Below are 27,972 nucleotides of genomic sequence, written 5' to 3' on the forward strand. Positions count from 1 at the left end.
CTCTCTTCTCTTTCACTTCACCATTCTCTTGCTCAACGATTCTCTATGATTTTGAAGAAGTTTTCTTTATGTTGGGATGAATGTTTTCCCCCTTTTTTGGATTTTTGGATTCTCTCATTGTCTGAGATTTTTCTTTAAGATTACCTTTGTCCGGTTTTTTTGAACTTCTCTTCTTTATTGTTCTAAGTTCTCATTATGTTTATTTTTGAAGTTATTTGTTTAGTATGACTGTGTTGTGATGAAGCTTATGTGGACAAGAGTTTTGGATCTGGGATCGTCCTTGAATCTGAAGAGAAAATTCTTGGCTGTTCGAGCATTTATTGTTACTTGAGTTTTTCTCATCTTATCTAATTTTTTGGGTTGATTTTCGATTTTTTTAATTATTTTTTATTTTGATAGAGTCAAAATAAATTGAAAAAAAAAATAAGGATATTTTTGTCACAAAAATTATTAAACTAACGATTTATGTTAAGTTTGTCCTTATTTAATAAATTTTGAAACCACAGGAGATCCATATGCAAAAAAAAACATATTGAACTATAAGTGATTTGGACCAAACTGAAGGGTCCTGATGAAAATTACCAAAAAAAAAAAAAATTATTAAAAAACTTAATAAGTATAAAAAATTAAAAGATACGAAAGATTTGCAAATCTTTCCGAAGATCCCGCTATACAAGCAACAAACACGGTTCTCTACTCCTCTGGGCTCTATAACATCACACTTGCACGCATGACACGTAGTGGTTCAGTGGAGAACTGTAGCTATACTTGGTTGGAAAGTCATCGTCACGGATCCAACTCATCCAACTCAAAACTAATAAAAATTTTAAAGCAGTCAACTTTTTATCGTCTTCTTCCCTTACAATGCAAACCCTGACGTCAGGAATTTGAAGCTCGGGTTTCCTCAGCTATGGAGGATAGAACTTCTGCTAAGCACATCTCTGCTAGGTTTTCTTCCCTTATCGTCAGAATCTCGTCAGGTATGTCATTTATCTTTGATTTTAGTTCCCAGTTTCCATTTGATCTATTTTCCTTTGTATTTTTGGCCATTTAATTCACTTTGATTCCCGTACTTCTTCGACTTTTATTAATTTCATCGTCGTCTTCGTTGGTTGAATTGGTTATTTTTGTGCCTGCGTGATGTCGGTCGATCTCTGGTCTTTGAATACCCTTCCTTTTTTTATTTTATTTTATTTTTATCTCCTTAAATTGATTCAACCACTATTTGATCTTTCGTACAGGCCTGCGTCCGGATCTCTTTTTTACTTGTCAAAATATAAAATTTTGCCCCTAAAAAGTGTTGGAAAATTTTGTTACTTGCCAGTCGGGTTCAAGATTTAGTTGCGCTCTCCTTATTTACTTTTATGGAGGAAATTTGGGGACACTGGGTTTCATACATTCAAATAAAATACTCCTACAGAGGTTCTTCAGATTTTTGAGTTACGGGGATAAGTCTCTCAGAGGCTAGGATTGTCCAATTGAATTTTCGCCAGTTTCTAATCATCTGTGCAAATTACTGAAGCACAGAGTTTTTAAATTATATTTGACCATACTGTATTGGATCTACATAGGTTGCATTTTCTTAACTCCAGCATTGTCTTGGACATAATATAAAGAGGAGAAAAATGAGGATGAGGAACAAACCAAGGAAACCAACCGCTTTCCGTTGCAATGCAGGAAGCAGATGCTCGTTATCTGCTGTTGTCTGGGGACTGGTGGCCTGCATTATTATGCTTCATTTTTACACCAATGTGCATCACAAGGATCTTGTAAGAGAAGATACCCATGTTCATTTAAAACACTTCTTACCGACCCGAGAACTTGAAGAAGTGGCGGAGGAGAGTTTTCAGATTCCACCACCAAGAGGCAAACGGTCTCCACGAGCCGCAAAGCGGAGGCCTCCTAGGCGGTTTAATTCACTCATCGATGAATATCTTGATGAATCTTCCCCATTGCGACACTTGTTCTTCCCAGACGAGAAAACGGCGATAAACCCCACAAATGAAGCAGGTAATGATCACCAATATTTCTATCCGGGAAAGATTTGGCTGGATACAGATGGAAATCCTATTCAAGTCCACGGAGGAGGAATCCTTTATGTTGAGAGATCAGAGACATACTATTGGTATGGTGAGAACAAAAATGGACCAACTTATCATGCTCATAAAAAAGGAGCTGCACGGGTAATTTGATTTTTGCTTCTTCAAATTTCCAGTTAAGAAATGTGGTTCACTATTGACCTGAAATTCCAGCTAATGCTTAAGACCATGTTTCTTCTATCTGACTGTTTATGCATTCTCGTGAACTTTTTTTGCTCACCTCTTAAATGACATTAGGATTAGGCAGCTATACTACCAATTCTGTAAGAATGGGAATACGTGGCAGAACAGATTGCTTTCTTTGTTTCTTTTTTTTTTTCTTATTTCTTTGAATTATATATATATATATATATATATATATATATATATAATATTAATTTACCATGTTAATGATGATTAGCATCTACTATTTTTGGAAAGGAACTTTATGTCACCTTCATATTTGTAATGTTGATTGAACAAGCTTCTGAAGGGTGTTTGTATCTTTGGTCTTCTTGTTAACCTGTGTTCTCTTTCTCCCTTTTTAGGAGAGGGGAGGGTGGGGGGCATATGTTCTCCCTCCTTGGTAATTAATTATTTATTCATCCCCACCCCAAAGAAGAGGATAAGCATGTTGATTGAAGTGCAGAAAAACCTACAAGCTTGAGATTTAGTTCAACAGCTAAAAGTGGTATATGGAGGAGTGCTCCATGAAGCCAATCTGAATAAAATGGAATCAGAGTTGGGTCTCTAGAAAGGATGAAGTTATAGAATAAGACAGTCAGATTCTTGATCACAATTGAAGCATTTCAGGATGATTAGACCTAACCTAGACTCTCTTCTTCTTTCTTTTTTTATTTTGGGGTGGGGTGGGGGGTTGGGGGAGGGGGTTTGTTTAGATTGTTCAAGAAAGAAATGACGTATGATTTACAATCCTTTTCGATACTTGTCAATCCCATGATATGGTCATGGAGAAGAAGGGAAGGAGGGGACGGGGGGATAGAAGCCAGCTTCCACCCACTATATACACATTGGAAAGAAATTGAGGAAGATGGACCCACCAGATTCACATTGGAAAGTGATTATCTGGATGGATATCATATATGTTTTGGTTAGTGCAAGATGGAATGAAGTCTTACCATGTGGTGTATGTGATAGATGGCTGTATTTACTGCATCATGCCTAAGCTGTTCAGGAACTTGAGAATTCAGTAAAACTTGAGGAGAGTGTATGGGTTGCTCGGATGCTCGGTAGACTAAAAAGAAGGGTCAAGAGTTTTGGCAACTTGCTGTCCATTTATAGAAGTAAACTATGGGGATATAGGACTACAATCCACAAGTTCATGTGTGTTCTGTCCATCTATAGGAGTAAACTATGGAGATGTAGGACTAGAATCTATAATTTCATGTGTATAGTGTAAAAAAGCTTGCCTATAATAGATTATCCAGAATGGGAGAAGGGGAAAAGACAGACCTTATATGAGCTGATAAGCATGAAATCATACAACTTGATAGCTTACTTCTAAATATATAAACTTACAACTTCTGTGGCAACTTCATATTAGTTGATATACTTCTGATCGATTGGAATCTTCAAAACTGTCATTACTTATTAGAAGTGTTCTTTGGATGCATGAAGTGTACAAGTGGTCATATTAGTACTTGATGCCCCAAGGAAAAAGAGTTATGTGAACGTTTGAATTAGTGAGTCACTAATGCATGGGTTGACCTCGAACCTGGTAAACCAGCAGGAGATTGATGACAATGAGGATCAATACAATAATGAAGACAGAATTTACTGAACTTTTTTCCCTCTCCACTCTCTCTCTCTCTCTTTCTCTTTTCTCACATAAAAAAATAACATAGAAGGATAAGAAAAAGGATAGATAGAAGAAGAAGGTGGTAGGGGAATGGGCTATCTCAGTTCTGGGTCTCTCACCCACAGCAATCCAAGATATTGGATGTGGATTTTACTGCATAGCTGATGCTTCTAGGCCACAAATCAATTTCTCGAAAAGTCTTTCTTCTAATGCAATGAGAGGGCCTATTTATATCTTGGCAAAGCTTCACAAGAAATAGAAACCAATATGCTAGTAACTAGTGAAAATAGAATCTTATGGAAAATAGAAATAGAAATTAATTAAATATTTGAAACTACTATGCCATAAGATTCAGCCACATGTATACGTAATTAAAGTAGAAACCAAACTAAGGTCATAAATCTCCCAAGAATAAAATCTTCATGTAGTTTGACCTTATATGAGCTGATAAGTGTGAAATCATACAATTTGATAGCTTAATTTTTCAATATATGAACTTACAACTTCTGTGTCAATTTCATATTAGTTGATATACTTCTGATCAATTGGAGTCTTCAAAACAGTCATTACTTACTAGAAGTATTTGTTAGATGCATGAAACATATTAGGGCTTAAAGCCCCAAGGAGAAAGAGTATATGTGAACAATGGACATATAAGTGGGTGAATATATTTTCGATCCTTGTTCGCGTGTCCATTTCGATCCCTTAGTGAAACTCTCTGAGAAATCAGTGAAACTTCTTGAGGCTTTGAATCCACCACTACGTAACTCTCTCACCAGATTTCTCAACCTTCTCGCATCTGGGTTTTGAGGAGTGAACAACAGCACCAGATCTACAAAGGTTCTAGGAAGAAGAAGAAACCGGCAACTGATTGGCTACTGATTACTAGGGTTTCATCCGGAGTTTCTAGAGGCGAAAAGATGCTAGCAGTCCTCCGTTGTGTGTCTCTCCTGAGATGCTAGCAGTCCTCCGCTTTGTGTCTCTCCACCTCCTTCTCCTCTCTTCCTCTCTCTCTTCTCCTTGTCAGACGTTTTTGAAGGAGAGACACTGGCGGTCCTTTGCCGTGTGTCTCTCCACCTTTGTCTCCTTCTCTCTCTTCTCATGCTCTTCTCCTCCCTCTCCTCCTCTCCACGTCTCCTATCGGTTTCTGCAAATCTCTAATCGAGCTCTCTAACTTGAGCATTGATCTCCTTCCTCTTGTTTGTTTTTGCAGAGGTTAGGTCGAGCATGATCTCAAATTTGAGATCAAATCTCTTCCCTTTGCTTCTTCTTCTCTCTCTATTCTCTCCTAAGGTTGGATTAAACATGTTCTTCCCTTTGATTCTCCTCCTCTCGGTTTCTTCTCCTGTTTCTTTGGTGGAGTGGTCAAACAAGATCTCAGTTTTGAGATTCGAACTCCCTCTCCGCTTCTCCTCTTCTCTCTTCTTCTCTTCCTCTCTCAGCCTCCCCCCCCCCAAAAAAAAAAAAAAAAAAAAAAAAAAAAAAAAGAGAGCGTGATTTCAGGTTCAACTTTGTTTGTTAAGGGTTCCAGTTTTGATGGCTCCTTTGGCATTTGGGAGAAGCCTTGAGGGCCGTTCTCTCCAAATCGGGTTCAAACTTAGATAGGAACGCATATCCACTATTTGTTTCTTCTTCTATCTCCCTTTTCTGTTTCTAGGCTTGGCTTCACATCGTTGAGGGTTCTTTTCCTCTTTGGCCTCTCTAGTGTTGGGGGGCAAGCTTGAGAGCCATAATTGTTGATCTCTCCGTATTAGGTTTGACCTCAAATCCAAATTCTTCTCCTCCCTCTGTTTCTCCTTCTCTTCCCTTCTTGTTTCTGGGGTTCTCTTCAATTCATCGAGGGTTCTAGCCATTGATGCCTTCTTTTGGCTTCGATCAAATGGGAGATTGCGTCGGTTTAGCTGGGGCCCCTTTGGTCCACTTCCATTGTTGTTTTCTAGTTGCTTGGCTCAATGCCTCTTAGTTTGGCTTTGGGCCACTTATGCTTGTGCAACTAGTTTGCTTTAATTGATGCACTTAGGTAGTTGCTAGGCTCAATGCCTCTTATGTTACTTGTTAGTTGAGGCCTCTTTCTCGCTTTGCCTAGGCTTTGTCCCTTGTGCTCTTGTATTTTCTTTTATTCTCTTTGGTAATGAATTATTTAATCATCAAAAAAAAAAAAAAAAAAAAAAAAAAAAAAAAAAAAAAATGGGTGAATCACTCTGCTACGATCTTGAGTATGAGTCTAAATCAAAATCTTGTTCATGATGTAGGACAGTCATTACTTATCAATGGGTGATTATTTTGAGAGGTAATCCTGAGTAAATAGGTACTGAACACTTGGTTTGGTGAGTTTTGGGTGGTCATCCTGAAACTGAATTTAAAAGGATAACTAATGATGATTCTTGAACGAAATTTGGGGTATTGCTGGTTATGGCTTAAATATTGAGGTGTTAATTTCAGAAGTGCCTGGATAATGTTGTAGGTTTGGAACTAAAACGGTGGAAGGCTGAAAGGGGATGCACTCACAAGTTGTCAACATGTGTAATTGGGAATATGGTTAGCAGTGGAACAGAGTTAGCTGTATGTTTAATGCATAAAGTAAATGGTGTAAAAGTTACGGTTGTATTTGGCATGTTGGAACTCAATACAGCTAAAACAAGTCTGTTATGTCTAGACACAATGGTTGTTGGGCATCCAATAATTTATTGCACCACATCAGTGTAATCACCATGATTGAGGGATCTCTCATTTAGGAATATTTTGGAATTACACATCTATTCGCTATTTATTTCTTCGTCCTTACAGATTGACTCCGGGAATTTGTTGTAAAGTAGAAGATGTAAAGACCACATGACTAAGAATAGCAGAAGGACAAAACAAGCAATATTGACTCCTTATGCAACCTAGTTGGAATTGATGATAATGGCTTGCGTCAATTCTGGGGCCACATGGATGAGTTATTGTGGGGTTCTAGGTAAAATGAGCCGCCAATCATCAGAGGTGAGTTGAATGGTTACATTAGGACTTGGGAGTGACTGTAGAGGATATTAAGGTATTTATGGAGGTTGCGAGATTGGGAAAGGAACTGGAGGGGACCTTAATCCAAGACTTTGCGGTAGTTTATAATCTTTCAATTGTGAAAGTTTTATTTGAAAAGAGAGAGGAACACTTGGTCATAGTTTGAGGACTCCCCTAGGTCTTGTTAATATCTTGTTATTTTGTATGACCAAGACAGGATGGAATGTGAAACCAACAAGGAACCCCACTCAACCAGGATCTTGGTTCAACTCAGCATATAAAATGATTCCAACTTGACTTAGACCAATCAGATTTCAACAGGACTCGTTCTTGGTTCTCTTTGTGTTGCTGCAACTTCTTGAACCTCGAGGTCTAGCTTAATTTGGGGCAGGAGATTCACTAGAGCTGCTGTTTACATTGCTACCTGATTTGTGGTACATCTACTCTACCAGTTAGAATCAATCAAATCCAAGGTAAAATTGAGAAAATTACTGGAAAACGAGTTAAGTTCAAGCATATACAAGAAATATATAGTGATATTGGGTGTAACGTACTTTTCTGTTATTGTGTATTGGAATGATGTCATGAATAATAAAGTTGGACACTTTAGTATTGATGTATAAGTGAGTCAACTCAAGTTACTGAAGTGGGATCGTAACTTGGTGCAAACTAGTTATGGTTCATGAATTGTACATATTTCCATTTATAATGGTTATTGAACTTGTCTAACATCAAATATATGATTTGAAATACTTTCTATACTAAATTATGTGTCGAGGGTATTTTAGACTTTTTACTAAGGAATGACATCTATGACTTATTGTTGTAATATGGGTGTAATCGAGTTCAAGGTAATCTTGTCTTTGTACTCAACTATTTCTTTCCTATTTATTCTTTGGAATATTCTTTACTCAGTCTATATTTGGATGGGTTAACTACAGTTATGTTAAAGTTTCGGGTGACATGGTGTGAGAGTGGTCATTTTGTATTTTCAGACGCTCTTAACATAGGATAGTGCAGCCTTCCTTTCACTTTCAATACCATATTTCCTTTTAGATGACTGGTAGTTCTTTGATCAAGCTTTATTCTGAGAAAGGCTCTTCAGAAGATGCACAATATCTGTTTGATAGAATGTCTGACAATGATTGTGCTTTGTGGAATGTGATGCTTAATGTGTATGCAACAGTTGGGGACTATGGAGAGGTTCTTGAGGTGTTCTGAAAGATGAGAAGCAATGAAACAAAACCCACTCAATGATATTCTCGTGTTGGACAGAATAGAGCCCTAGATATCAAAGTAACCAAGCTGTTGATGTCCTTGTTGTGTTGAAACTATGTGTGGACTAGCAAACTCTAGTTGGTGAATTGTTCAGGCTTCTTCCTGGTTCATCCTTCCACTTGCTATTTATCCTCTTCTCCTTCTGAGAGTGACACCGTTGATCAAGGGGAGAAATCAACAGAGGAGTGAATAGGGAAAGATTTAGAGGAAGGGATCTTCTTTGAATCTATGGCAGTCCAACAATTTCTTAGAGGACATGAATATTGAACCAGTAATAAGGGAGAGATTTGTGAACAAAGGAGAAGCAACGGGCAGAGTTTGAGAAGTCTTGAGCAAGAGAAGCCATGAAGGGCAATGTGAGAAAGATCTATAGGGTGTCACAGGAAAATGGAGAAGAAATGATAGGGTTTTATAAAAAGAATGTTTGTTTACTATTATACCCTTAATTCGCACTTGGATTTTAAGTGACTTGTGCAAAAATAAAAAGAACGAGTTAATCCATAATAGGCAAAAAGTCTATGGATTAGGGGTTTTTCTATTATTTTTAAAAAAGTAGAAAAATAGATACCAAGCACATTAAAAAATGAAAAATTTCAGAAATTGGGAATGAGAATTGATACCAAAAAGGCCCTAAGTTTAGTGTTAGTGTTTACTTTCCTTTATTTCCCCATATTAGATTATAATTAGGTGTTGAATCTTAGTAAATTTCTTAATAAGGTTCTTTTTAAATGACGGAGGTAGCCATGGTAAGACGCACTGAATACTATATTGGCAGGTTGGATTCTCTTTTGCTCCTGTCTCTCTTCTCTCCTTTTTGTTCACTGTCGCATGCACTGATCTCTGATTCTTCTTCAGTAGCTAACAATCATTTGATACCAGCATCTGCGAGAAAGCTATATGATGGGTAGTTGATTTTCTGATGTGTTTCAGACATTTAGAGCAGATACAATGTTATTTGCAGCATATATGTGTACTGCTATTTTTCCTAGCTGATACTCTTTCAGAACAATTTACATGAGATATGTATGTCGTTGTCTACTACTATCCTTCTTTATATTGTTCCATTTCTCTGCATCCTAGAGCAGATACAATGTTATGTGCAGCATATATGTGTACTGCTATTTTTCCTGGCTGATAACCCTTTCAGAACAATTTGCATGAGATGTGTATGTAGTTGTCTACTACTATCCTTCCTTCTATTGTTCCATTTCTCTGCATCCTGTGTGAAACACACAGCAATACTACCTGAACGATAACTCCTCCCATTAAAATAAAGAATGGGAAGTTGTTCAACCTATAGTTAGTTGTTGTAGTCCATGGCAAAATATAATTCTGGTTTTTCTATCTTCTTTATGTATTGAATGACTGGTTCTCAGGGTCTCTTGGTTTTTGTTTTGCATGGTTGCATCCAATATGGTTTATCCCCTTTCAATGATTATGGTGATGATAGAGATTCTTAACATGGTGGAGTCTTTTCTTGGAACACATCTGATGTCCTAAAGGGGCATAATTAGGTGGTTTAGTTGACAAAGAACGTATTCCTATTTTTATCAGGTGTTACCCTATTGACGAGTAAGGCTGCGTTTGTTGCAAAGGTGGGGTGGGACAAAAAAAAAAAAACATGTGGGTCCCATGTGTAGTGGGGTGAGGGAGAAGGAAAGGAAAGGAAAGGGTTTTGTGGAAAAGTGATAGGGGTGGGTCCCACTTTTTACTTTTCCCAACTTTCCCACAAAGTCCCACCAAATATGTGGGGTTTTAAAATAGCATGGGGTGGGAAAGTTGGGCTGCCACATCAGCAGACAAGTTTAGATTCAAGGAAACTTGTCTCCCACTTTCCCACCTCAAGCAACCAAACAATCTACCATTTTGGGATTTAAAGGAAAAGTAAGAAATCTACACTTTTTTCAAGAATTTTCCCACCCCACCTTTATTCCAGCAAACAAACGCAGCCTAAGTGATTGATTGCTGCCTAGGCCCTAGCTCATAGGAATAAGTTCTCCATATACCACTGAGACATGAATTTGGGTTGGATAAAGCTGAATATTTTCAGACAGTTGTAAGTAGCGTCTTAGTCTTAAATTATAACAATTAGGTACTTATGACCTTTGATAAATCCATAATTGAAGACACAAGAAATTTACCTATAGTATCTTTGGACTCAATGAAACAATATTCTGTATTACATCCGAGGGATTACATGGAAATCTATAGCTACTTCGATTTTCTGCTACTTAGACTTAATACAAGATTCAGAAGTCTCGTTAATACCTAGGGTTCATCCATTTCCTTCAATTGATAATGAAATCTTAGATGCCTTGCATTACTGTTCAGGTTGACATAATTGGTGTGAGTTGCTACTCTTCCAAGGATTTATGGATGTGGAAAAATGAGGGCATTGTTCTGGCAGGAGAAGAAAACGAGACCCATGATCTCCACAAATTAAATGTGCTTGAGAGGCCAAAGGTGATCTATAATGATAAGACACGTAAGTATGTGATGTGGATGCATATTGATGACACTAACTATACCAAAGCTTCTGTGGGAGTTGCCATTAGCGACCACCCTGTGGGGCCCTTTGAGTATCTCTACAGCAAACAACCCCATGGATTTGACAGCAGGGACATGACAATATTCAAAGATGATGATGGTATGGCCTATCTTATCTACTCCTCGGAGGACAATAGTGAACTTCATATTGGGCCCCTAACAGAGGACTATCTTAATGTCACTCATGTGATGAGAAGGATTCTTGTTGGGCAACACAGGGAAGCACCTGCTCTATTCAAGCATGATGGAACATATTACATGATAACATCAGGTTGCACTGGTTGGGCCCCGAATGAGGCGTTGGCACATGCAGCAGAATCAATCCTTGGACCATGGGAGATTATGGGAAACCCTTGCATAGGTGGGAACAAGATCATGAGGCAGACAACATTCTTTGCTCAGAGCACATTTGTTCTCCCTCTTCCGGGGCTTCCAGGTTCATTTATCTTTATGGCTGACCGGTGGAATTCTGCTGATTTGAGGGACTCGAGGTATGTGTGGTTGCCTCTTGTGATTGGTGGAGCTGCGGACCAGCCCCTGGAACACAATTTTGGGTTCCCTTTGTGGGCAAGAGCGTCAATATATTGGCACAGAAGATGGCGATTACCAGATGAATGGAGGCATTGGTATTGATGTCGATTCTAATTCCCCCCCTCCCCCCCTTTTTTTTGCCCTTTCTTCCCAGGGGTGGGGAGGGTTTACGTTCTGTATCATATTTGAGTTCTGATACTGTAATTGTTTTATGGTATGAATTGATTCATTGTATAGATATCTTCCATTTTTGAAACCCAGAATCGTTAGTGTAGGTTTTGCAAGCGGAGGTAATGGTAGGAGAAACAATTGGGAATTGTGAAAGTCTTTGGGCGGCAGTTTCTTTGAGCGAACCATTCTTTCCCTTCCATTTCCACATAAATATTGGTAAAAGAATTCTTACCGAGCAATTGGTTCCAGGTGTTTATGCACCTGATGGTACACGCTGCAGATCTGGACTTCTTATTATTTTTACGTAATGTTCCTTGATGATACATGTAAACCAAAATTAGGTTGCCGTCGGCCGTCGGGCGTCGGGAAGAGTTATAAGCTAGGGAGGAAGAGAAAGGGTTCAGTACTCTTATTATTATTATGATTATTATTATTACTGTGTTGATAAGCACAAGGAACGAAGTATTGTTCATCTTGCCGGGTTCGCCACCCGGCGATATGGCGAAATCTCGCCGGAAAATCGGCAATAAAATTACGGAAGTAACCCATATCTCGGCCTTCAGGGCTCAGGCATCCCTAGTTTTCTTAGCAGTCAGCAGACTCAGCACCACCTGAGAAAGTGATAGTAACCCATATTTCGCCACTTTCTTCTTCATAGGTGACGGACCCATACAAATTTCCAAAAGAGAGTAAGAGAAAATTGATAGCTTCGACGCCGTTCTCTCTGTGTTGTGCTATGCTTCTCTGCGTGCGATCTTCTTCACCATCACTAGCCCAACCGACGTCACCAACAGCAACGAATATCCAGCCACAACTTTTATCCCGATCGATCACGGCAATCACAAAGTCGTCGTCTTCCAACCCTCGCCGCCTCTCGTTGCAGGCAAATCTGCAATTCCATGGCAGAGATGAAGCCATCGCCATCCTCATCAAACACCTTGAAAGCCTCTGTCAAATCTTTCTCTTGCGATGACGAAGACTCAGGACACAGTGAATTTCCGGTGAAATGTCGGTTTCGATTAGTTATTTATTTTGCCATTTAGCGAACTTGATGAATTTCGCTGAAATTTCGACAATCGCGGACATGTTTTTCCGTGGATAAGCATACATATTAACCACATTGGGCTTGGCTTGCCGGTTGTCTGAGTGCACAATCTAGCACTGGCGAATGGTCAGCTGTTAGCTGGCGGATAGCATGAATCAGGATCCTAAGTAAAAAGGAAGATGTACTCCGGTTAATTCATCTGTGACAGCTGTCTAATTACATATTATTAAGCTGAAGGCATCCCGGCCCCATGAACTCTCTCTCTCTCTATATATATATATATATATATTGGCCGGCCGGCCGGCCGCCCTGAAAAGCATTGTTGGTTTTTTCTCAGGTACGTACCAACCAAAGATAACTTACATAATTAACTGACGTACTTTTGGCCAAAAAAAAAAAAAATTTAACTGACGTACCGCCCTACCAAAACAGCAAAAGCCACGCTAGGCAATAAAAGGATATCTAGTCCTAGCCACCTCATTAATTTTATAATCAATATAAATTACAAAACGAAAACTTGAGTACACCAGTCACCAACAACCACTTTCCCTTCTTCTTCTTCTTTTTTTGTGTAAGCTACTTTCCCTCTTCTCTTCAACTAACCTTATAGCGATTACCAAAAAAATAATAAAATAATAAAATAATAATAATAATAAAAATAAATAAATCCAACTTTATAGCTGATTATTTAGTTAAGGGGATCAGGTTATTTTCTTTGTCAAAGACCTGGCGGTTGTCTCTACCTTCTCATATTGTAGACTCTGCTTTATTATTCTCTGAAAGTTTGTCTGTCTTCAACGAGTTTAATATAAATATTTTCTTGACTGAAAAGAAAAAGAAAAAAAAAAAAAAAAAAAACCCACTTGGTTCAGAACAAGTAAAAAAGGAAGAAGAAAAACCTTACTCAAGTCTATTTATCTATCAACAAGAGTTTTGGTTTATTATCTTTTTCCGTTTCTAAGTCTTGCATTTCAAACCTAATGCTATATATGTAAGCTTCCTACATACGATAGATAGATGAGAAACAATACATACAAATTGGTGTTTGATATATATGTATTCTCGAAAGAGAATTAATTTGAGTCTAGAATGCATTCTTAACTCTGCTTCAAATCACAAGGTTTATGTCCCTTTGGAAAACATTAGTTTTTAAATTTGATGATTCAAGTAAATTGAGAAATGAATGTCAAACTTGCAAAATAAGCATCACAATATATGAATTCTTCAAGTATATATGCTTGCAGGATTGGTAGAATATGGAATATATAGCACTGATCATCCAGCCCCACAGGCCTCTGCAGGGGGGGGGGGGGTGGAGAAATAAAAGGAAAAGCATGATAATGGAGCTGTAGTTTTCAAATACGAAAATCCTGTTCTGCTGGAAGTTCTTGTCCCATCATGAGCCCGCAAATACAAGTGAGTCATGAACGAACCATCTAAAGTTAATGTGACTTATTATATATGTAGAACTCATCCATGACATGATCTCCTTCGTGTAAGACACTGCATGTATGACTCCAATATGTAGATATACATATAACATGTCATTATTTTTATGAAATAAATTAAAAACCATAGAATTTTCCTTCCCCATAATGAACGAGGAATTCCTCATTCTTAGTAGTGATGCCACTCACTGGATCCATGCATCGCAGAAACCCGTGAACTTATCAATCCGTGGACTTCGAACTAGATCCCTGATACTCTCCAGGATGTGGGCTGTTATTCATTTGCCACCACGGGTCCTTCCTTTGTTGCTCAATTGATTGATCAGCGTACTCATACATGGAATCGCAATCTCCTACTGTCATGGTGGCCTCGCCAAGTGGTGGACAAAATTATGAACATTCAGCTTCCTCAATTGGGTGTGCTTGATCGCACTATTTGGCAATAGACAACGCAGGAATTTTCACAGTGAAATTTGCCTATAGACTTGCATGTGTACAATTGAATTGTCCAAGGGTTCTATTAGCAGGCGCATCCCCATGGCGAAAATTTTGGTGACTGTCGCTCCCCCTGGGGGCCATTCATTTTCTATGGAAGTTATTGCATCAAAAACTTCCTACGACAGATTTACTTGTCTGTCGGGGTTGTTCGTGCTCTGAAGAATGCTTGTTTTGTGGTGATCAGAAATCCTCTCCTTACCACATTTTCCTCTGCTGCCGGTTTGCAAGGCAAGTCTGGAGTGATTTGCAGTTTCATGAACTACTTTCAGCTTGCACCATCAGGGAAACGGTTATTCAGTTTATCAAGTCCACATAGAGCCACGACACTAGTGATAAAATCCTTCATATCTTGCTAGCATTATGGCTCTTATGGAAATTTTATACGACAAATATCACAGCCAGTCACACAACTCAGCATTCTCAACCTAGCTTCCTGATATGAAAGGGCTTGTAGTTTTACAATAAAAAAAAGGTTACAAATTTTGGCCCAACCACAGCTATGAAGGTTATTAAATTGGTATGTCCTCTTCTAAATACTATCAAAATTAATGTAGATGACTCATTTTTTAAAGAGTAAAATTTACCTAGTTTTGGTGGAATTGCACGAAATTTTCAGGGCAAAATGATATTTAGTTTTGGAAGTGGCTCTTCAGCCCATGATGTTCTAACTCTAGAGGCTCTAGCAATGCGCAGAGCCATGCTGTGGGCCAAAGACTTCAACTTGAATTCTGTCGCCCTAGAAAGTGACAACCAAGCACTCATCTCCATCCATCAAAAGCAGCCCTCAGAGGTACCATGGAAGATCTTTCTTATCATCTCTGATATTCGAACTTCGAAGGATGATGACAAATTTTGAATGTATCTCATTTACACATGTGCTTAGGGAAGCTAATTCTATAGCTGATGCTTTGGCCAAGGAAGGAGCGTTAACACATGAAACTTTCTTACATGTTGACACCCCCGATCATCTTAGATGATTAATGTTGTATGATGTTTTTTCTTTAGATTGTAATTGTGATTTTTCTTTATAATAAAATATTTTCTTCATCAAAAAAGAAAAAGAGAGATCAAATTTCCCAAAATTTCCCCTCCTTGTGCGCGAAAAAACCATCTCCCTCTCTCACAGGGCATTTCCATGAGAACTCTGTGGGCCATTAACTCTTTTTATTTTCTTTCTTTTTGATTAACTTTTCACTCTCTTGGGACCTCAATGTTTACATAGGTGACAGTGGTGGGCCCTAAAAGGCAACGTAGACAATTTTCTTTTTGGTAATGGCGACGTAGACATTTAAAACATTAAGAGAGAGAAACATTGATTTTGACCCAAAGTGTTTTTTAATAAAAATAAAAAAGAGAAAGCATGCCATGGATTAGGTTTTTTTTTTTGGGTGGGGGAATTGAGGTTCTTCTCGGGCCAACATATGCATACCTTGATTGCTCCTACAGGATAGTTGTTACATATAATTTAAATAAGACAAAATTTTGTCATTAACTTCGACGAAATTTGTAGTTAATCTCATATATGAAAGCAATGGCTTTTTGCCAGCTTTCGCGAAGTCACCCTTCAAGAATATGTTAATTAAATCTATTCACTGTATGTACCAATTTGAACGCAAATTGATCATTTCACAAGGAGAAGAGGGGGAGAGAAAGGCATATGAAAGAGTGGATATATAGCTTGATATACAGTGTATCTACACTCAACTTTGCCTGAAAATAATTATACGATAAAATTAAAGAAGTAGGAAAAAGAATTTACGTATTCTACAGTTCCCTCCCCTGTCATTCCATTCCTTGTAATTCGTATATAGGATTGTAATACGTGTGACGAAAAGAAAAGAGGAGTTAGCAAGAAAAACGTTGGAGTAGTATTGGCTCAGCGTTGCCAAAATTTTACCTGCAAAAGAGTAAAGAAGAAAAACGCAGGCCAGGCCAGGCCAGTGAGTAGCCCACATCAATTCCCCCGCGTGCGACCCACTAATCCCTCTCGACGCTGACAAGTGAGGATCAATTATAATAAAGATTTAAAGATTTAAAGGCGCCAATTTGTTAGATTCTCCAAACCACAAACCCCAACTTGTGGCCGTCCTAAGATTCGATGGCGACGCCCCCACTCACTCAAAATTTCCCTTTTTTTCTTAGACAAGCAACGTCAAATATGTATGACGAACTCTCGGTCTCGATCATTAGTTTTTCTTTTATAATTTGGAAGAATTTCTAAAGAAATAAACTAAATAATGAGATTAGTTGAGGTCTACACCTAACATTAAGAGCCCCACCAAGCACTACTCCAGGTGGGAACCGGGAAGAGATAGTGGGCGGGACATGCACAGAGAGGAAGCCTTGGTCGTGGTGGTCATCCCAGATCGATAATGTAGGGTAGAGTTTTGACTGCGAGCGTGGGGCCATGGTGCTTGCTGCGCCCGGCTGTTGTCGCTACTTGTCCTTCTTTGAGCCCCACTCACTTACTGGCCAATCAATGACCATGACATATAAGTAACATAACTAGCTAGTTAATGAATGACTACTGAAAGCCACAAGGGGCAGAGAAACAAAACTCCTCAAGGGTGAACACGGAACACGCCACAAGGGCGGTGACGGAAAACGTGTCTGTGTTGATGTCAGTCTTTGTGGCGTGTCTCTACAAGCGTTGGTGGTGGATAGGTATATCATATCCATATTCCATAGTGTTTTTCTAGCTCTTTAGTTGTTATAACTAGTATTCTAAGGGTTTATTGGGCTCGACCCATCTCTTAGATTTTGTTTTGCTTCTTATGTTTGGTGTTTTTGTTTGTATTTCCTTTCAAATTTATGAATGAATGAAGTGTTAAACGTTGGCCAAAAAAAAGAATGAGTGAGTGAGTGAGTTAGCATCAACATGGTAATAGTACGGTGGTACAACAGAGGACCAGGACAAGGCCTGCATTCATTGACCTTGTTGTATGATTAATTCTGATTCGATTCCAAACCACTGGCCCAATCGGGTTTATGCCCGTTGACCCGAAAGCCCGGGTCGACCGGAGGCTTGACCCCATAGTCTTAGAAGAATAAAAAGATGGACTGAAACAAGATCAGGATATTAACTATTAACACCATGAAAAAGACTTGTACCCCTCTCAAGCACACCTCCGTGGAGATAAAACTCGGGAAACACCACAAATTGAGAACCTAGAGCCATAATTGAAAAGGGTTTGAGAATCTAGTGTCATATCTGCCTTATGACACTATATCAGCGTAAATGACACACCAACGAAGGAATTCATTACACAGTTGTAATAAGCCGAGACGTACCTCAACTGGAATCTGACTTGTTAGGATAAGAGAAGATTAAGGCCAGCGTGGAAGATCCAACCGTGGTTCTACCTCAGGTTATTCTATATAAACCCTCAATTCACCTAATCAAAGGTAACGGAAGACAACTAAAATCAATTTACTCATATATGCTCACCATCTTCATTTTCAACTTCGCAACTCTTTACAGGATGACTGTAATAGAACAATATCTAGTACCTGCAGCTGTTTTGAATATTAATTTTAATAATATTTTTCTTTTAACAAAAAAAAAAACTTCGCAACTCTTCAGTTTTGAGCCCTTCATCCTATAACTAGCTTTTATAAATTGACTTGCTCGTGGGAGAAAACTATCCGAACACTACGGTTGGCTCTCTAATCTCATTGTTTGTTTCTCAAACATGTTCTGAATCGATTCCCAAGGTTCACCGAAGAATCAGACTTGGGATGCAATAGAACCCAAATTTAAAAATACTCACGCTCAGCCAACCCAGGCCTGCTCTGCGTTGACATCCTTTGTAATTTCTTTCCCTACAATTTCCTACAATTCCCTCCTAGGATTGTGCCATGTGGCATCAAGTAATCTAATGGTTACCCAATTCATACTAAATTTGAATTTTACTTAACCTCTAGTTTGAATTGGGTGACCATTGGATTACTTAATGCTACATGGCACAATCTTATGAAGGAATTGTAGGAATTGTAGGGAAAGGAATTACAGATGATGTGAAATCCGCGCAATAATACTCTTCCATTAATTGGGTGGTTACTTGTGATACATGACAAGTATGGCTAGTGAGGGGTGTTAGCATTCGTAGCTTCTTACAACACAGTCAAAACAGTTGAGGAAGTGTTAAATCGAGATTCATGGTTTCACTTTTGCCTCTTAACCAAACAACGTATGATTAATTTGTTGGGTAAAATTTGGAGTTGAATCCTCTAACTAGATGAGTTGAGGATCGTGCGACTCTTACAATGAATATCACATATTTAGGCCGGAGGAGAACTCACTTATTGTTGTTTACTCTATATATTAATGTTTAGATGTAGATATTCTCTTAAATATGTGAAAGAAAAGTGTGAGGGAAGCATAATCCTCTACCCACCCATGATGGGTAGAGGATCCAAACTTCAAAACCCTACCCCCAATGAGAGATGATAATCACATCTTTTGTGATGCTTTTTCCTCTCATTATGTAATTTCATTAGTTCAACATGCTTAGAGGGCTATACTCGATTTAAAATAAATATCACTGTTCTATTTCTTTCAATGGGAGCATCACCTTATTGCCACATTTAAGGATTTTGCTCTGGAGCAGCATTGCCTAGAGTAGCGGAATTCATTGCTAGTTCCAAATTAAATTTGGACCATGCAATTAACCCACATGTAAACAATCCAAATTAAGTGAATCACGTCTAAACGGCCATACGTCGTCTATTGTTCCCAGCAAAATCCCAACACCAGGAATGCAACAATCCATCCGTGGCAATGCCAACCACCACCAACGCTGCGCTCCCAAACAAATATAAAAAGTTATTCTAAAAAAATTGAACAAAGAAAACGAATTTCCTTGAAGGTTCAACATGTTGATTAGCTCCCAAGTGAAGATACTTCAGTCTCAGCCACCGAAATGGTCCACCACCCTTCATTTCATTTTCATCATGTACCTGTATTTGATTCTCTCTCTCTCTCTCTCTCTCTCTCTCTCTCTCTCTCTCTCTCTATCCACTTTGAAGCTTTGAATTAGACGGGAACCGATTTAGACGTAAATTTCTGTCTCTGCAGTCACTGGTAAAGAGAAGAAAATGAAAAAACGAAATGACCCATGAAAAAATGACAGCAATAAAAGAAGGGATTGGAATTAAACAAGGTGGAGGTGGAGGTGGAGGTGAATGTGAATGTATTGCTTGGCGTTTGTTGTTTGTATTCATGAATTTCAAGCAGCAAATTAATCAATCATACCCCTTCCTTTAATCCATCCCCACCCCTAACCAAAAGATAGAAAACAAAAAGAAAAGAAAAGAAAAGAAAAAAAGAGAAGAAAAAGAAAGAACACATCTATCATCATCCGTAATCTCCGTTGCCCTGGCGACTACAATCGAGACCAATGCATATTTGATTTCTTAATTTCCATCCTTGACAACCACATCCATCCATCCGGTGATCATGTATTACACACTCAGTGACCACCCCGTACGTACTCCGTGGGGAGAGTGTCGAGACTTTTCGATTGGGATTTGGGAGACGCGTGAAATTTATTCCATGCATGCACGTGTAAAGTCAAAAGCTCTCCCTCGATAGTGGCCTGGACGGACACCCAACACTCACACGGAAAATACACCACAAATAAGGATCTGATATTGATCTTCTTCGCTACCTTTCTGTGGGCGGGCCGTGCTAGCTGATCATCGTGCTGCTCAAGCTACTTGAAGCGGCGGTGCAGTGCAGTGCAGTGCAGTGCAGATAGGGTTTTCACTTTCGGGTACCGGTAGTTTTGATCAGATCAGATCAGATCGGAAGCGGTGGAGGTTGACTAAGATCAAAGAAAGGGAGCCCTTGAGTATGACTAAGATCGAAGAATTAAAGGACCGGAGGAAGGTTGGAGAAGTTGTTAATTAATTAAAAAACTGTTGTTGTTTTGGTAATAAAGAGTACGTAGTAGTAGTAGTAGTAGTAAATTAATAAGAGCTCGATCTGCTGCTAATTAAGAGAAAGGCCTCCAGGCGCTAGCCCAGACCACCGGCTGGTCCTTCCAAGTCAAGAATATGCCACCGGCGTCCGAATAGGCAGGTGTTGTAGCAGCAGCTGGAATAGGAATAGGAATAGGAATAGTAGTAGTAGTAGTAGTAGTAGTAGTGGTGGTGGTGGTACTGATACCGATACTGCTACTACTATTACTTGTGGTGGGGATCATCGACCAGCAGCCTTCCCTGTATCGCCGGAGCAGCGCACGCACATCATCCGACACGTCATCACTGAAGGGAACCGTATTGAAACCGGCCTCCCTCATTCGACGAGACCAGCGTGAAGCAGACTCACGACACTCGCTTGAGTGGGCGGGTGGGCAGGCCAGCAGGTCAACCAGTGCACGCCCGGCTCCGCGTTCCAGCATCAGCCGCTCGTTGCTGGTCCTGGGGAACGATTCGTCCAGAGATTCCAAGTAGAGTCTGAACCACCTCACGCACTCCTGGAATCCCCTGTAGAAGTCAAACCCCTCCTCCTCCATTCCGATTCCAACGCCGTGCAGCTCAGCCTCCTCCTCCACCACTGTTACGATTTTCGGCCTCAGTCTCCGGAACGCCGATACCAAGGCGTCTCTGCGGTTGTCAACCGCCGCCACCGTGTGCAACGTGCCCACGCAGTTAATGGCCAGAGCCTCGTCGTCTCTGATGTCCAATTCCGCCACCAAGTCCATGTCCGACAGGTCTCCTGCATGGTGGACGGTGTTGAATTTGAAGGGCACCCCCATCAGCCTCGCAAACTTCTCCATTCGGTTTCCTATCTCTTTCATCACCTTCTGAACCGCCGCTACCGCACCACCACCACCACCAGAAGAAGCAGCAGCCTTGTTGGCTACGACCGTGGTGAGACGGAGGTGAGGGGTCTCATCGGCGCGAGTGGCCAGAGCCTCCAGCAGGGTGGGCCACTGGGTGCAATAGGTGTTGCTGATGTCGACTATGTGGAGCTTGGACTCGCCCTCGAGAGCCTCCAAGATTGCACCGTTGCAGGCGACGTGACCGAAGGTGGTCCACGGGCTTACCTCCTGAAATTTGAGAAGCATCTTCCTGGTGGACTCGAAGGAACAGGTCTTCTCCGATGCAGATACTAGAGTACGGTGACAGCGGCCTCCGGAGTCTGTCATGCGGCAGAAGAGCGCCTGGAGGAAGTAGGAAGCGAGCTTTTGGTCGGTGTCGCCGTAGGGAGAGCTCAGCTCATTCAGCATCCACATCAGCTGCTGTACGCGACCACTGTCCTTGTCGGCGATGGCCCTGGCCGTCTCCAGCAGCAGGTTTGCTGCCCACTTGTCGGACGAGAACCCCTGCAGATTGAGGTCTGGTGCTGGAGAGAAGCCGAATTCCGCTCCTGTGCTGCTGCTGCTGGGCTCCAAAGCTCCAGCAGCATGATGGCTACTAGAAGCTGTAGTCGTGGTGGTTGGAGTGGCAGAGCTGTCTGCTGCTGCTGCTGTTGCTGGTGATGATGATAAGGAAAGAACTGCTTGGAAGAGGAAGAAGAAAAGTCGTCCTCATCCATGTAAAAATTGTTGTTGTTGCAGCATTCTTCTTCCTGTTCTTCGAATTCTTCCTGCTCCTTCTCCTTCTCCTTCTGGTTGGTTGTGGTGCACGTAGTGATAATTGTGGCTCTCGAGGTAGTTGTTGTCGTTGCTGTTACTATTATATCTGGATAATCTGGAATTGGTGGTGGTGGAGGTTCTAGTACTAGTAGTAGAGTTGAAAGAGTGTTCGGATTGAAAACTAAATAGCCTGAACAAGGTATCCATCCATGCATTTAACCACAGGCGATGACGACCCACATCAATATGAACTCAACGCTGGAATTAAAGAAAGCTTCGTATGAACCTTCCTTCTTTCCTTTTGGTTGGTTTTGGAGTAAAGGGTAGAACATAATAGAAGAGATGGGTCTGTCTGGTTCTTCTTTTCCCCACAGGTTCTCTCTCTCCTTCTCCCGTTTTTAATAGTGGAATGAAAAGTGGATGAGACTTGTATTTTTTTTTTCCCCCTTTCTTTTCTGAACAGTATGAGACTTTGATTAAAGGAGGATCTTAAGGTCGGATTCTGGTAAAATAGTGCTCTTTAAAGTTTAGTTTTTAATCACACTTACGAATTTAAGCAGCAACAGCGCCGTTGGCTCGTCACGATCTAGAATTTTTTTCTTTCTCCATTCCTTTTCTTTTTATGATTGCAATAATCGATGAGGAATAAGTGGAATGGGGATTCTTTTTTAGTACTTATTCTTTCTTTGGTGTTGCTTTTTAAATTTATGATACCATGACACTTGACTGATGTTTATCTTCTCCTTCTCCTTTTCCTGTTAAACTTAGAAGTTGGCCTCCAGTAGTCTTCCCTCCTGAAGAGTACAGGGACCATTTAAGAAATAACAGAATTAAGAATGAATGGTTTCTGACGTCTCCGTGGAGGGGAGGGGAAAAGAGAGAGAGAGAGAGGTCAATAGTCAATACCAAGGTTGGTCAGTCACCAGTCATAAGTGGGTGGGAATTTTTTTTTTTCTCTTTAATTGATATTATAAAGGGAGAGAGAGAGAGAGAGAGAGAGGAATATGAGTGAGTGGGAGCAGGCGTGCCAATTGCGTTTTGGGGGAGAGAGGAACGTCAGAAAAGCTGCCGGCGTGCATCATCATCATCAAACCCACCATCACCACTGAGCCACAACCCCCCAACAGGGTCACGCAGCAGCGCCACACATACCCTACCTTTGCCTCCTATTCCCTTTCCAAACTCTGCCAAAATTCCTTTTACTTTTTCCCTTTGTATATTACTGGAACCCATAACATCATTTACCCAAAAGAATTAGAAAAGATAAGAGCCCATACATCATACCTGGGTGGAATCAAGCATGTGATAATGTTTTATAACTTGTAAGTAGACACTATCAAATACCTAAGGAACTCTATCTCTTCTTTTCATTTGGAAAAAAGGGCTCTTGTAGCCGATCTCTCCTCCTCCAACAGGTTACCTTTCTCTGGAACCAAGGGAGGGACCTGCAGATGCACACTCATGCCTACTCGTGGTTGATGATATTTGATGCTTACTTACCCGATGTCCAACATTAATGTTCGCTCCACGGATTCTCTCCCTCCCTTCTCTCTACTCACACCCCGAAGTGACTGACTGAGTAAATAAATGACACTCAACATCGCACTACATACTGCACAATCTTTTCTATTTGCTACTCTTAAGACATGCGCCTGTAGCATGCATGCATATATGAGATTATTACGTATATATTTATTCCCCTAGCTAGGAGTGTAGAGTATATGAGTGCTCTCTCTCTCTAGGTAGCTAGGCTCTTTCCTGAATTAAAAAAAGTTCTTAATTAATAATATCCTCAACTATATATATATATATTTCCATAAATAAATAAATAAATATATGCATGCCAGTCAGCAACTGTAAGAAAGAAGAGAAATTAAAGCTAATCACAAAACAGTTGCAGGCATTGACAGATCTTACTGACAAAGGGAGGGAGGGAGGGAGGGAGGGGGCCGGGAACGAACTAGGGCCAAATTGATTTGGATCTGGCGTGCTTGCATTCGCAGCGCGCATATGTATATATGATCATTGCATGCATGACCCACCGTATAGGTATAGCTCCCCTCCCACTTTTGTGTGCATGTGACCATCACCATCAACGGATATATCATTTCTAATTTGTTGGGAGAAACAAGTCCAAGCACGCTGCAGCTTTTTAAATTTTAATCAACGAGAGTGAGTGTGAGCGTATGCATACCACAGAATCGAGAACTTGTTCTTCTTTGTCCCATCTTGGTGGTTTCCTCCTCTCTAACATGTCGGTCCCTTGTCTTCTTAATTCCACCAACTCTTAAATTGAGTTCTAACTTCTAACCATTGTGACGGGCTTATGGGCTTCGCCTACCAGACATTACTTGATGATTTAACCCATTGGGCAAAAGAACAGAGACCCAAATGCTGGAAAGTTCTGCTCGTCTATTGCATTGCACATCTGCGAGGGAGGAATTGTCTACCAACCTTTTTGGTAATTGGGGGAGCTACTCCAGACTTGACAAGGTTGTACACAATTCCTTCCTCAACGTGTTACAAACCCTAATAATTTTTGGCAAGATGAAGCACCTCAGTGTTGAGCCTCACCGCACACACGATCCAAAAAACCTAGTGTTGAACCGTCCCGAAACGTGCTAAACTGCCTCAAGATTTACTTCATCGATCTGAGATCATATACATGACTTTAGAAACGTGATTCTAATTAGGGCTTGCCTTACGTATCTACAAGTATGCTGCTTGAATAGGCAATCTCATGGAACTCCTAGAGGGCAAGTGCTTCACTTTGCTGGCCACCACCATTTATCGAAACTTTTTTTTTTTTTTTTTTTTTTTTTACAGAGAGTCTTATTAAGCCAGGGGATGGGGATATTAATATGCCTTAGCAAGAGTCGAACCCACGACTTTTTCACTAAGAAGTGTTGGTTTAGCCACTAGAACAGCTTTGCGTTGGCTTACATTGGATTTCTGTATGGACACTTTACGGACATAGTTCAATTGGAAAATTATTCTTCAGGTTTCACTAAACCTGAAGAATATTGGAGAGAAAAAAAAAATCATCTGCTTATACACGAGGTATAGGGTGTAGCACGATATCTATCTGAACATAAAACTGGAGATATCCAGAACTTCACACACAAATTAAGCTGGGCAATCCGAACACTCTGCATATACTAATGAACAGTATGTTATCTCATAGGTCACTTATAATTGAACCTACTCAGAAGTCATCGAAAGCAGAATACCGACCTCCAATCAGTCCCTCCAACCAAACTGTCCATACCATGGACTGAGTCATCCACTAAACATGCAAGAGAGCCACCTGAATTAAGGCCTACGTGGTTGCATGTTGGAGCATTTGCAGAACGTGCCAGGCCTTCGATAGAGAGTTAAAAAAGGGGATCTCACCAAAGATGGAACCTCCATGCATGACTTGGTACTCTATATATAATGTCTTCCACAATTATAGTACCAACCAAATGGTATGTTAGCAGGAAGAGAAGCCCTTGTGTTATTCTGAAACACCTGTTTTCCTTTTCTTGCTTATGCTGGGCAAATCAACACCTGCAGTCACCGCCTCAGCCAGGCTGGTTTTTGCTTTCAAATACTTTCCGACACCACCACCACCCACAGTTGCAGATTCCATAGCTCCACTACTTGGATTACTATACCAAGAGCCTACCTTGTCCTGAAAGTTAACAAAATTTATCTAGATTAGTTCACTTCTCAAACCCTACTTGGCTACTTGCACAAACCACCATAAAATAGAGATGCCTTTCATTGAGCTGATACAGAAGATCCGACAACTTACATTGTCCATATCATCCCTATTCTGTTCATCTCTCTTTTGTTTTTCTTCTTCTTCTTCTTCTTCATCAGGTTCTGAATATGGATTCACAAACACTGTAACACTAGTGATCTTTATCTCTTCCTGCAAAAAGAGCGTAGTTGGATATAAATACTAGGCCGTTACGTTACGAAGGCTTCAAATTTGAAAGTCAAGCACAGAAAAAATGTAATAATTTACTCCATTAAAAAGGTGAAAAGCAAGGGAAAAGCCCTTAAACAGTAAACTACACAAACAACAAACAGATATGAACTCAAAATAATGACATGAAGACCTTGAAAGACGTGTTTTAACAAACAAAAATAAAATGAATACCCCCCAAACAACCAAAAAAAAAGAAAGAAGAAGAAAGAAAGAAAAGACACCAAAAAGAAGGCATGAGCCTTGGGCACTGAACACGCCCTCTACAAAAATTAGTCAAAACTCGTACATCAATTGGATTCTGATCAGTGTAACATTTGTGAAAGAAGAATTTGGTACTACAGAATTCTAATCATAGAGACTTTTTATTCCATATTTTGAACCTTAGCTGAGCTCCACAAAACAATATGCTTCTGCTGAAACAAGGAAGAAATGAAATCCCTATCTCTTCTTTTCAAATTGCAAACACACAAGTCTTTCTTACACACATTTTTATACTGCCACTTTACCAGACAAAAGGCAACCCCCCCCTTCAAAAGAAGAATAATGACAAGAGTCAGGAATTGAAATTTCTATAGAACAGCATGAAGAGGAAACTTGATTATAATTGCACCAGGTAATTGCTAACAAGAAAAACAGTGATATGCACGTACAATGTAGACACGCATGAAGCAGCAGTATATATCAATGTCAGAGACCAACATGTTTATTTCACTGGTGATTAAAGAGTCCTAACCAATCCCTTTGGATCCATTTAGCCAACCCATTTTGTTGGGAAAAAGCTCGTTGTTGTTGTAACCAATCCCTCTGGATGTTTCTTTTCATCATAAAGTGGTATCTTAAACCATAAAAAAAAAAAATACAAGCAACTGCATATGTAGTCCAAAAGGAAAAGAAGGCATTTACCGCAGAAAGACTAACGTGTTACTCAACCTAGCACAGGAAATCATAATTGTATTTATAAACTTAGCAAAATAAATAGTGGGAGAAAGCTGGGCATGACACTGGGGATGCCCCTGTGCATCTGCCTCTCTCCTCCAACCCCCACGCCCCATCACGGGTGAAATGACGCCCATTCCCAACCTTGTACCAGCCTCCCATTGGATCACACACTAGTTTGGAGCAAGCAGGTGGTGTTCCGAACCCTCATCCAAAATAGTTTACTGCTCTCAAGCAGCATAAGAATGAAGAATAGAAGAATAGAACTTACGAGGGGCCGGTCATTGTCATCAACAGGAACCTTTTCCATGGCAGCAAGGGTCGTCAAACCTCCAACAACCATGCCAAAAACAGTATGCTTGAAGTTCAGATGATTAGCTGACTTGTAAAGAATGAAGAATTGGGATCCATTTGTGTGAGGACCACTATTTGCCATGCTGACAACACCCCTGCCAGAGTGAAGCAATTTTGAGTTTAGCTCATCTTTGAAAGGCTTCCCCCAAATGGACTCACCTCCTCTTCCAGTTCCAGAGGGATCACCACCCTGGATCATAAAATTCCTACAGTAAGGAACAATAATTAAGTTATTGATGAAAACACATGTTGCAGCTCCATTTGGTTGGGATAAAGTAAGATTTGAGTTCATTTGAGATTAGATGAGAAAAAACTCATCTTCAACTTCAGAAGATGAGAAATATGTGAATAAATAAAGTTAGGATAGAGATTTAAAATCTTCTAGTGAGCAGTTGGTCATACCGAATGCTTCGATGGAATGCTATTCCATTATAGTAGCCACGCTCACAAAGTGTGATGAAGTTCTCACAAGTCCTAGGAGTTATATCACAATGAAGCTCTATGTTCAAATCACCATGTGTCGTATGAAGCTGAACATAGCCTTTCTTTTTTGGGTTCTTCTCAATTTTGATGTATTCAAATTCATTTTTGGTAACAGGATCATAAGACGTAGAAGTAAAAGAACGTGAAGCAGCGCCAGTGGTGAAACGGCTTTTTACCTGAAATATTATCAGTTGCAGCCAATAAAGATAATCAAAGGAACAAGAA

At 40.1% G+C, this 27,972-nt stretch overlaps 3 protein-coding genes across 4 annotated transcripts in view; 1 reads left to right on the forward strand and 2 right to left on the reverse strand.

Annotated features, from left to right (window-relative positions):
* The first annotated feature begins 714 nt into the window (after nucleotides 1-714).
* On the forward strand, nucleotides 715-11,787 carry LOC149014430 (Arabinanase/levansucrase/invertase). Of its 2 annotated transcripts, none has more exons than XM_089155398.1 (3): nucleotides 715-980; nucleotides 1,678-2,183; nucleotides 10,507-11,787. In XM_089155398.1, the coding sequence occupies exons 1-3, from the start codon at nucleotides 911-913 to the stop codon at nucleotides 11,353-11,355; spliced, it is 1,425 nt and encodes a 474-aa protein (XP_089011524.1). In that variant the 5' UTR covers nucleotides 715-910; the 3' UTR covers nucleotides 11,356-11,787. The 2 variants fall into 2 exon arrangements, with proteins under 2 accessions (XP_089011524.1, XP_089011525.1); XM_089155399.1 differs by having other exon boundaries at nucleotides 1,572-2,183; nucleotides 10,507-11,786.
* A 7,489-nt stretch (nucleotides 11,788-19,276) lies between these two features.
* On the reverse strand, nucleotides 19,277-22,487 carry LOC149014431 (protein SHORT-ROOT-like). The gene is given in 3 exon segments (XM_089156413.1): nucleotides 19,277-21,877; nucleotides 21,880-22,018; nucleotides 22,020-22,487. Coding segments are annotated over 3 exon segments (1,791 nt in total). The 5' UTR covers nucleotides 22,206-22,487; the 3' UTR covers nucleotides 19,277-20,411.
* A 2,356-nt stretch (nucleotides 22,488-24,843) lies between these two features.
* Nucleotides 24,844-27,972, reverse strand: part of PUB49 (plant U-box 49) — a 34,200-nt gene continuing 31,071 nt past the window's right edge. The window contains exons 8-11 of the mRNA XM_089154955.1: nucleotides 27,667-27,923; nucleotides 27,182-27,470; nucleotides 25,795-25,914; nucleotides 24,844-25,671 (exon numbers count right to left, since the gene is read on the reverse strand). Of these exons, the coding sequence (XP_089011081.1) occupies nucleotides 25,495-25,671; nucleotides 25,795-25,914; nucleotides 27,182-27,470; nucleotides 27,667-27,923 (843 nt within the window). The 3' untranslated portion in view covers nucleotides 24,844-25,494. The remainder of the gene's footprint in view (nucleotides 25,672-25,794; nucleotides 25,915-27,181; nucleotides 27,471-27,666; nucleotides 27,924-27,972) is intronic.

This window comes from Hakea prostrata, chromosome 5 (assembly GCF_041222555.1).
Source record: "Hakea prostrata isolate BN-2017 chromosome 5, UWA_Hpros_2, whole genome shotgun sequence".
Taxonomy (NCBI): Eukaryota; Viridiplantae; Streptophyta; class Magnoliopsida; order Proteales; family Proteaceae; genus Hakea; species Hakea prostrata.